Consider the following 11,559-nt stretch of genomic DNA (forward strand, 5'->3'; position numbering starts at 1 on the left):
GTGTTGGCAGCAGTAGCAGTGGCAGTTTGGAATCGATTGCGCAAATACGTGTTCATGATATAGCGGTCTTGACCACGCGTTGTAACACGCGGACGTCCACGGCGTGGCAAGTCGTTGGTGCTTCCTGTCGTTCGAAATCTTACGCGAAGATTTCGTATCGCTCGACTAGAACTCCCAACATGCCTTGCAACGTCTTCTGTCGACATGCCAGCATCAAACATGCCAATCGCCCGTTCGCGTAAATTATTGGGTATTCTTGGCATACTAAAAATGCTACAATGTAAAAAACGTTATTGTTTTTACAAATTTTGAAGCGTTTTCGTTCACTTGACAACAATGTCAGTAAGACAAGTAAAACAAATTGACCGAATACTACACGGGACATGTCGAACCATGCATGCACGTGCAAATTGAATTTCACGTTGTCGACGATTAACAGTGCAAAAATAATCGATAAAATTCATGAATCCTGATAATACAGCTCAAGGCTAATACTACCTATATAATTTCATTACACACTGAATTCTTTAACACAACAAATACTATATGTACAAATCGGAAGTTTCTTTTTTTTGTTCAGTATATGTGTGTGTCTAATGTCCTGACAAACATAAAATGTCTTTGTAATATAAAGCCCAAATATAAGTATATATAGCTGACATAGCTAATGGAAAATTACATTTTGTTTTGTTTAACGACACCACTAGAACACATTGATTTTTTTAATCATCAGCTATTGAATGTCAACTATTTCGTAATTTTGACATATAGTCTTAGAGAAGAAACCAGCTACATTTTTCCAATCTTGTTCGAATTCCGACTCAATACAGTACCATCAGTAGTATCGGATTTAAGGCCGTGGTATGCATACAAAAGATCCCTTGGTACTAATGAAAAAAATATAGCGGGTTTCCTTTCTAAGACTATATGTCAGAATTACCAAATGTTTGACATCCAACAGCCGATGATTAATAAATCAATGTACTCTAGTGGTGTCGTTAACCAAAAGAAACAAACTTTTTTGTGCTAATTAGTTGTTAAATATTCATACAATCATTCATTCATTCATTCACTTATTCACTGTCATAGAGCACCATCAGTGGATTAATTGGGTATTTTTACCCTGCCAACCAGTATTCAACGACTGGTATATCAAAAGTCGTGATTTGCCCTACCTCGTCGAATCAAACTAAAATATGGGTGTCAAAAATAAAATTGTAAAAAAGATTCCCGCGAACCGGATTTGAACCAGTGACCTAAGGATATCAATGTATAACTCTACAGTCCTCCGCTCTACCAACTGAGCTATCACGGGTTATAGATATATATTATAAAGTGATACTCTAGAGTAAAAGCCATTAATTGCTTCGGTGATTTATTACTTCAACGTGCGAGGTCAGAGGTCAGATAGCAGGAAATGTTAGTCACAGTAGCCTGCCCAGAGGACATGTTTTCAGTATATGTAAATTAGTCGCGATAGACTCCAGTCGAAGCAAGAGTCTTGGTAATAAATGGCTATCATATATTATAACCTCGATCTCGATCAGCTTTTTATATCTATAAACCTTTTGTGACAGTTAAGGTTATACCTCTTATTTATGTCAGTAAAGATTTCAAGTATATAACCATTTTCATGTCAGTAAAGTTTGTGACAAGTATTAATGTTAGTAATGATTTCACATATACAACCTCTTATTAATGTCAGCGGAAATTTCTTATTCCTTCTATCAGTCGTTTGGTTTTCCAAATTAAAGGGTGCCAGTGTCTTTTGAATGACGTAACGTTTATGTTCTTTTGGTCTACAGAGAGGCGCCTCGGTTCTTCGATTCTACAGAATACGTTTCACTGCCACGACTTGCCAGACTCAACTATCACTCTATAACTAGAGCTTCTTAATTACTGCCACCAGCGCTGGTTAAGTAATATGTGTCCCTCTCCTAGGGATACCACCACTGGAAATCTACACGAGGGGTGCTGATATTGGAGGGCACGACGGTTGGACGGATGGGGGGGGGGGGTCCGGTCGGGCGAGGGGGGGGGGGGGGGCGGAGTACGCCACCGGAGGATAGGTGGCGTAGGCGGTTTAGGCCGTAGGGAGAGATAGGTTTGTCTGGGGGTTTGCCCCCTCTCCCTTTTTTTCACGCTTGCCTCCCTCCCCTCATTTCGGTCACACCTTAGTTACCGATATGTTCGGTACACCTCCTTATACTGTTTAAAAAAAGAATTTCAATAACTACTTTCCTATGGCCCTTGCTAAACCTTCAATCATCCCGTTCTCTCCAGACAGGGCTTAATTGGTAATGTTAAATTTTAATTATTAAATGCTTCTGTATTTCCTTTTTGGAATAGCCCGCTCAAAAAGATAAATAATGGTGTAGAAATTTAAAAGATTATGATTTTTATATTATATTAATTTTCAATTTTGGAAGACACCAAACAAATTTTTATTAATTATTAGTAAATTAGTCCCTATATTTATTTAATTTTAGAGTAATTTTCTAAATTGTCCTGTTAAATTTCTGGCCCGGAGCAGACCCCTGGCTATCCAGGACTCGGCCCCTGGGCAGACATGCTTGAAGCTCTAGTGGCATATAAGCATGTTAAAAGTTTACCTGACCTGACCTGATCTTATTCCTTTGAAATCTACCTCTTAATAATGTCAGAATACATCTGAATTATTGATGTGTTTACTATTCAATACATTTAAATTCCTAATAATAATAAAGTTGTATTGTTATTGATTTTGTTGGTTGTTGTTATTTTGTTAAAATAATGTCAAACGTGGCGTTTCGCGCTCTTTAGTGTTTTGGAAAAGTGCAATCATCGGCTAATGGAAAATTACATTTTGGTTTTTTTTAACGACACCACTAGAACACCTTGATTTTTTTAATCATCGGCTATTGAATGTCAACCATTTGGTAATTTTTACATATAGTCTTAGAGAGAAAACCAGCTACATTTTTCCATTAGTAGCAACAGGTGATCTTTTATATGCATCATCCGACAGACAGGATAGCACATACCACGGCCTATGATATACCAGTCGTGGTGCACTGGCTGTAACGAGCCCAATGAGCCCACCGACGGGGATCGACCCGAGGCCGACCGCGCATCAGGCGAGTGTTTTACCACGTCCCGCCCCCGTCATTAAATAAATACTTTTTTCCTATAAGCAAGTATTTCTGAAAAATGTACACCAATTTGACCAATTTCCGCGAATAATCAATTATTCAATCCACCATAAGAAAAAACAAATTGAAAAAAGAGAGAAAAAAACAATCTCAAAACCCCATTAGATGAGCAACTATTCTTTAAAAATGAACACTAAAATGACCAGTTTCCGCTGCGAACTGTTCAGTCCACCACCATTTCGTGAAATGAAGTTTTCCTGAATAGAATATCGACACAGAATTTCTGCTTCAGTTGCTGCTGTCGGTGATTCGTTCTTCTTGAAGCGACTTGGGACTAAACGCCATGGGAAGTAACTCCTTCACGAGAACCTTCTTCCACGTTTTGTCCGGTTTCACCAGGTATATCTCCCAGTCGAGACCAAACTGAAATCATATTGAAACAAGTTTAAAAAGTTACAGATTTTCAGCACTGGGAATAGTAATACCTTATGACTACCTTATGTCATGATGATGATAATGATGATGATGATGACGATGATGATGCTCGATGATGATGATGATGATGATAATGATGACGATCATGTTCGATGATGATGATGATGATCATCATCATCATCATCATCACAGCCAACACCACTACCATCATCATAACCCTCAGTCATAAGAATTGTCATCATCATCATCATCATCATCACCACCACCATCATCATCACTATCACCATCACCATCACCGTCGTCATCATCATCATCGTCGTCGTCGTCATCGCTGTAATCGCCACCACTATCACTGCTACTACTTCTGTTATTATCATGAACTTAACAGCATCATCATGATCATCGTCGACGTCATTATCAACATCGCAGCCATCATCATCATTGTTATCATTATTGCCTTCATAATCATCACCACTATCACTGTTACTATATATATACTACTACCATTAGCTATCATCATCATCATCATCATCATTATCAACATCACCAACACCACCACCACATCATCATCATCATCATCATAAGCGGATCATCATCAGGGCCGTAGCTAGGATTTTTGTTGGGGGGGGGGGGGGCAACACGGTTAAGAAGAGCATTTTCTTTAAGTTTCTATATTTTTTCCGGATTTTTCTCTGGGGGTGGCAACTGCCCCCTTACCACCATCCCCCCACCCCCATCCCCCGCTAGCTACGGCCCTGATGATCATTAACAGCATTAAAGGAGCTTTGTCAGAAATTGGTTGTAAAACCTAGATGCTTCCTTTTCTATTAGTTTTGTTTTTGGGGTTGGGGTTTTTTTGTTTACGTTCTACGTTGAATTTCTAACCTACCTCTGCATAAAACTGTCTACACGCACCACATGATCCTTCGAAGGAGCCCTTTATGTCGCTGGGGAAAACAAAAGAAGAAGAAGAAAAAGAGGTGTCATTTAACGTTGTACATTTTTACATTTTTAATTTACAGTTATATGGCGTCGAAAGGAAAGAATGAATGAATGAATGAATGTTTAACGACATCCCAGAAGGAAATGTTTTATCTAACGACGCACTGAACACATTAGATTTACGGTTATATAGCGTCCGACATATGGTTAAGGACCACGCTGATATTGAGGGAGGTAACCCGCTGTTGCCACTTCATGGGCTACTCTTTTCGATTAGCAGCAAGGAATCTTTTATATGCACCATCCCATAGACACGATAGCACATACCACGGCCTTTGATGTACCAGTCGTAGTGCTCTTGCTGGAGCGAAAAATAGCCCAATGGGCTCCAATGACGGGGATCGATCCCAAACCGAACGCGCATCAAGCGAGCGCTTTACCACTGGGCTACGTCTCGCCCCTTATGGCGTCGGACATAAGGTTAACGATCACAAAGATAATGAGAGTTAACGTTAAAGGTTTTTTTGTTTAACGACACCACTAGAGTACATTGATTTATTAATCATCGCCTATTGGATGTCGATCATTTGGTAACTCTGACATATAGTCTTGGAGATGGAACCCGCTGTTGCCACTCCTTGTTTAACGACATATCAGCACCTTTAAACTTGATGTCTAACAGGTGGTTATTGAGCTACGTTTTATATGCATATCCCAAAAAGAGAAGAAAAAAAGTAGTTTGTTTTATTTAACGACGCCACTAAAGCACGTTTTTTTTTTATCTTATCATCGGCTATTGGACGTCAAACATATGGTCATTCTCACACTGTTTTTTAGAGTAAACCCGCTGTCGCCACAAAGGCTACTCTTTTACGACAGGCTGCAAGGGATCTTTTAGTTGCGCTTCCCACAGGCAGGATAGCACAAACCATGGCCTTTGTTGAACCAGTTATGGATCACTGGTCGGTGCAAGTGGTTTACACCTACCCACTGAGCCTTGCGGAGCACTCACTCAGGGTTTGAAGTCGGTATCTGGATTAAAAATCCCATGCCTCGACTGGGATCCGAACCCATTACCTACCAGCCTGTAGACCGATGACCTAACCACAACGCCACCGAGGCCGTCTACAGTGGAAGTTAAAGGGACATTCCTGAGTTTGCTGCATTGTAAGATGTTTCCGACTAATAAAATATTTCGACGATTAAACTTACATACTAAATATATTTTCCTGTTTAGAATACCAGTGTCTGTATATTCAATGTGTTTCTGGTCGTCGTAATATTTGTAAGAAGCCCAAACTGGATTTTATCTTCAAATAATTTCGTACGTACGAAAAAAACGATTTAGGAATAAAATTAAATTTACGCTAGTACAAATAATAGAACGATCAGAAACACGTTTAATATACAGCCACTAATATGTTATGCAGGAAAATATATTTGATATGTAATTAAAATCGTTAAAAAGTCTCTGTTAGTCAATAACATCTTAAAAATTGCAGCAAACTCAGGAATGTCCCTTTAAACTATAGCAGTTAGATGGTAACTGGGGAACTCCGGCACGAAAATACCGCACTATCGATACCAGAATCCGGTCTCTGAAAGGCGAGTTGATCAGCCACAAAATAACACTGATCACATCGGAGAACTTTTGCATTCAAATTGAAAGCTGCGAGAATCGACGGAAAATGTTTTGCGTTCAAAATGAATCGTGGAAATGAATTATGGAAACAATTAATGTGTTACTGAAGTTTGAATAAAAATGTTATGTTACTTTTAAATTGGATAGTTTGTTGTATTAACATATAAAAATTAACAAACAGACAGACATAGATACAGACACACAGACAAACGACGGACGGACAGACAGACAGATTTACAGCCGTCAAAATTTAGGTTGGAGCCGATATTATTGTATATCATTTTAAAAAATTATTTTATTTTACTTTTTGTAATACCTACAACATAACTAGTGACCGAATTTTTAATGCTAATAACTGCACTGTGGTACAGAATTAGTTCGTTGTTACCTTTTGACTCACACACCGTCAACCAGGTAAAATGGCCATTAATGAGTACCGGGACGTAGATAGATCCTAATTAGTACACATCAACATATAAACACACATTTTATTTTTCCAAAAAATATACATTTTGTAGGCATACATACATATTTATATATAAAATAATATAATGTGCACACTGCGGGGAATGGTATGTAGCATCGGGTTACAATCAATAAAATTCTATAGTAAATGGGTAATGAATGCATAGCAATAATATACAGTATAATAACATATGTCATGTATCAATGTTGTCTGTTCTATGCGTGGTAGCAGTGTTCAAATACACAATTTAATTAGCTGTTTTGAATTGTCGCTAGACAGTAGTTGCGTTAATTAAAATGTTGATGGTTTATTGTAATAAAAAGGTTTAATATATTTATCTATTATGTTACAAGTCCAAGTCCACGTACAATAGTGGTGCGATACCTTTAAGAGGACTGCCATTCAAGATTTGTCTCAAATGCCTAACAATAACACCAATCATACACCCAAAACCAAGTTTTGTTTTGTTTAACGACACCTGATTTAACGACATTGATTTATTAATCATCGGCTATTGGATGTCAAACATTTAGTAATTTTGACATACAATCTTAGAGAGGAAACCCGCTACATTTTTCCATGAGCAGCAAGGGATCGTTTATATGAACCACCCACAGACAGGATGGTACATACTACGGCCTTTGATATACCAGTCGTGGTGCACTGGCCGAAACGATAGTCTTTAATTATGCCTATCCTAAAGAACCAGGCGCGTGTGCACTCATTTTAGCCGGTGTGTGTGTGTGTGTGTGTTCCAGACTGGGGCTAGTGAACTTTATAGGGGGGTCAAGTCATGCTCACCCGAAAGATATATATTTTTTTTAAATCTATTTGAGTTCGGGGTTATTATATATGTTAATAAGTTTAATGATGCCCAGTAGTTCTGAAAATCACCAAGTCCCCAACTGGCCGTTTGCACCATCACCGAGATACACCAATCTAATTAAAACTAGCTCCACTATTTCATGTGGATCTAATAGCAGCCAGTTGGAGCTCATGGCCACCAATCAAAACCTTACTTGCAGAATCATGCAAGTAATTTAAAAATAATTTGAAAACATTCCGAATTATCCTGAGGGTATACGACATGTTTTGTGTGAATTACGAATGCGTTAAAATATTTTTATTTTATAAAATAAATAATTTGTAATGTAAAACTGAAGACTGATTTAGTTGGGGGGTTTTTATAAATAAATAAATAAATTTTAATGTAAAATTGAAGACTGATAATCCATCCCGTACGTATTGATATGGTTCGCTGTACTGCGGCCAGTAAAATAGACTCGCCAGATATTTTTAGAATTTGTATGCTCCAAATAACTTTATAAGAGGCGAAGTGTGTTTGGTCATTATTTAAATTATTATTTACAGATGAAATGTTACCTGGACATTGGAGACTACGCAGTGTTGTTAACAATCTGATTAAAATTAGTTCTACTGGTCTAAATAAGGCATTCGTAATTCACATGAAACATATCGTATACCCTCAGGATAATTCGGAATGTTTTCAAATTATTTTCAAATCACTGGCATGATTCTGCAAGTAAGGTTTTGATTGGTGGACATGAGCTCCAACTGGCTGCTGTTAGATCCACATGTAATAGTGGAGCTAATGTTAATTAGATTGCGAGATACACCGATCTGTTTGCATTACGGTCAGTTCTAGGCTGAAAAAGTTGAGTCCGCCCAAGCTACCGATTATCCAACGCACAAACCCGTGGAAAGAGACACGTTTTCAAACTCAATATTTTCGACACAGTCGCTCCCCTTCCCCTCCCCTCCCCTCCACATTACATACGCATGTAGTTCTGACCGACAGCTACATAAATATAACAGTTTACGTCATTTCCGCTTATTCGATTGTACATGTACAGTAAGAAGAAGGATGTCGAAAATCTGAACTTTTTTTGTATCGTACTAAATGAATGGCCTCTTAAAAAAAATATTTGTCCAGTTTCATAAGCATCTCACTTGTGAAGGTCACTGCAAGGTCTAAATCTAACACATATCAATTGTTATCGACTGCATCGACTTCCAATAAATGGCCATTTTAAAAAAAGTTTTCAAAGAAACGGATTCAGACTTTTTCTTCTTTGGAGCAGATGCCATGATGTCAATATTACAATTTTTGGTCAGGTTTGATTTGAGCGCGGTGTCGAACTCTGATTCGGGTTTACTCGAACACTGAGAAGTATGGCAAACAGTAAAATCCGAATCGGGTGTCGTGATTGTGTTGAAAACTATCTCCAGTAGTTTTATATGAGAAACATTATTATTTGTATAATATACTCTTCAAAAAAAGAAACGCAAAAGGGTACAAATGGGTTATAACTCCGATTTTATGTTTCCTACCGGTTCATGTTTTGTGAATATAAGGTCATTGCATGTCCCAAACACATTCCCACGGTTACATTCGATAAAACGCAGCTACTGTACAATAAAGTTCCAAAACGTGAATATTCGCAAAAACGCACCCACGTGCAAACCATGTCACCACTGCACGTGCGTTGTCTGCACGTGCAACATGAACACCGACAGTATAAAAGTGTAGGGTGTTCGCTTGCCTGGCCTCTGTATCTGGCCGACAGTTGACAATCCATGACATGCCACGTCTCAGTGAACCGCAGAGAAACAATGCCATCGGCCGACTAGACGCAGGCGAATCCAGAACGGCCGTTGCCAGGGCATTCCATGTGTCCCCAAGCACCATCTCCAGACTGTGGGACCGTTACCAGCAACATGGATCAACACGTGACCTCCCTAGATCCGGTCGACCACGGGACACTACCCCCGAGCAGGACCGCTACATCCGGGTACGCCACCTTCGGGAACGATTGACTACTGCCACCTCCACAGCCGCAGCAATACCAGGTTTGCGCAGGATATCCGACCAGACCGTACGGAACCGCCTACGTGAGGTAGGAATTCGTGCCAGACGTCCAGTTCGAGGTGTCATCTTAACACCACAACACCGTCGACTCCGACTGCAGTGGTGCCAGATTCATCGACTGCAGTGGTGCCAGATTCATCGACAATGGCCTCAACTGCGATGGAGACAGGTGTGGTTCAGTGACGAGTCCCGATTTCTGCTCCGACGTCATGATGGAAGATGTCGCGTGTATAAGCGTCGTGGTGAACGTTATGCGGCAAACTGCGTGCAGGAAGTGGACAGATTCGGCGGGGGTAGTGTCATGGTGTGGGCAGCCATCTCACACACTGGCAGAACTGACCTGGTCCACGTGCAGGGCAACCTGAATGCACAGGGCTACATTGACCAGATCCTCCGGCCACACATCGTTCCAGTTATGGCCAACGCCAACGCAGTGTTCCAACATGACAACGCCAGGCCTCACACAGCACGTCTCACAACGGCTTTCCTACAGAACAACAACATTAATGTCCTTCCTTGGCCATCGATATCACCGGATTTGAACCCAATTGAGCATCTATGGGACGAGTTGGACCGACGCCTCCGACAGCGACAACCACAGCCCCAGACCCTGCCCGAGCTGGCAGCAGCCTTGCAGGCCGAGTGGGCCACCATCCCCCGGGACGTCATCCGTACTCTGGTTGCTTCAATGGGCAGGCGGTGCCAGGCAGTTGTCAACACACGCGGAGGCCACACCCGGTATTGACTCCAGATGACCTTGACCTTGGTGGTGTGTCCTATCACTTACTCATAATGGACTAGAGTGAATTGTGAACAATCCTGCAACATTTGGTAATTATCGGACTCACCATTCAATAATTAAATCAATTCTCCAAATGTTACGACAATGTGGTTTTGCGTTTCTTCTTTTGAAGAGTATATATATGTATAGATAAATATTTTAATTTTTTTAATCGACATAATAATCATGGGAAACGAAATTTCGGTTCCGTGGTTTTGCCGACACGCTACCGACACGCTACCGACACGCTACCGGTAACGATCGTTACCATGAAATCCGATGGCCTGATATACTCTTCAAAAAAGTAGGGGAACCTAAAATATTAATGTTAATATCAACTACCAGACAGAAGATACGTTTTGACCACAGACATCCTAGTAAAGAACGTTCAAGTCTGTTTATCAACGCACCGAAACACATTCCATAGTTTGCATGTGCATCACACAGTTGCCCCGTACACATGCGTGGGGTGTCATTCTCGATTTTGACAATTTCCAGGAAGGTTGATTAATCACTGTGGAACATTATTTCTGTCAATCGTTTTCATTCTGTTGATCATACAGTTGTTATTGTTTTGTTTTTAGTCATTTTTATTGCTTGAATTTACGATTTACTGATAAAAAAAAACGTCAACTTTCAAATTTCACTTCTGACCCCAATCGTCTTTCAAGATCTTTGGTGGTCATAAAACCTACTGTAATACTGAACTACCGGTTGTAATGTTTGCCCAATTAATGCACTATTATTATATAACCATTCCCCACAGCTAATAAACCTTACAATTTTGGTAATTGTAAATTCTTATTTAGAGTTCCCCTACTTTATTTGAAGAGTATATTATATATACTACATACCAGCAAACTACTATAGCTTTGAAAGACTGGTAACCATGGGTGACTGCGTTCATTATCGCTACTCGTTCAGCGCAAACGCTCAGACCGTAAGAAGCGCTCTCCACGTTGCAGCCTAAATGGAAAAAAAGAAGTTTGTTTTGTTTAACGACACCACTAGAACACATTGATTAATTAAGCATCTGTAACTGGATATCAAATTTTTTTTTAATTCTGACAAAGTTTTTAGATAAAAGTTGTTTTGTTGAATAACACCACTAGAGCTCATTGATTAATTAATCATCGGCTATTGGATATCAAACATTTGTAATCATCTATTGTTGTTATCATCATGATGATCATCATCATAATCATAATCATCATCACCACCATCATCATCATCATCACTATCATCATCACCATCACCATCATCATCATAATA

General features: G+C 39.6%; 1 protein-coding gene and 1 non-coding gene across 2 annotated transcripts in view; both read right to left on the bottom strand.

Moving 5' to 3' along the window:
- Positions 1-1,228: 1,228 nt before the first annotated feature.
- Positions 1,229-1,315, bottom strand: Trnay-gua. Its single transcript is given in 2 exon segments — positions 1,229-1,264; positions 1,279-1,315. It is a non-coding gene; the product is annotated as a tRNA-Tyr (tRNA).
- A 1,753-nt stretch (positions 1,316-3,068) lies between these two features.
- The window catches only part of LOC121389640 (cytidine deaminase-like), an 11,775-nt gene continuing 3,284 nt past the window's right edge, over positions 3,069-11,559 (bottom strand). Inside the window, exons 3-5 of the mRNA XM_041521284.1 lie at positions 11,142-11,253; positions 4,456-4,513; positions 3,069-3,554 (exon numbers count right to left, since the gene is read on the bottom strand). Of these exons, the coding sequence (XP_041377218.1) occupies positions 3,420-3,554; positions 4,456-4,513; positions 11,142-11,253 (305 nt within the window). The 3' untranslated portion in view covers positions 3,069-3,419. The remainder of the gene's footprint in view (positions 3,555-4,455; positions 4,514-11,141; positions 11,254-11,559) is intronic.

Source organism: Gigantopelta aegis, chromosome 15, assembly GCF_016097555.1.
Source record: "Gigantopelta aegis isolate Gae_Host chromosome 15, Gae_host_genome, whole genome shotgun sequence".
NCBI classification, from domain to species: Eukaryota; Metazoa; Mollusca; class Gastropoda; order Neomphalida; family Peltospiridae; genus Gigantopelta; species Gigantopelta aegis.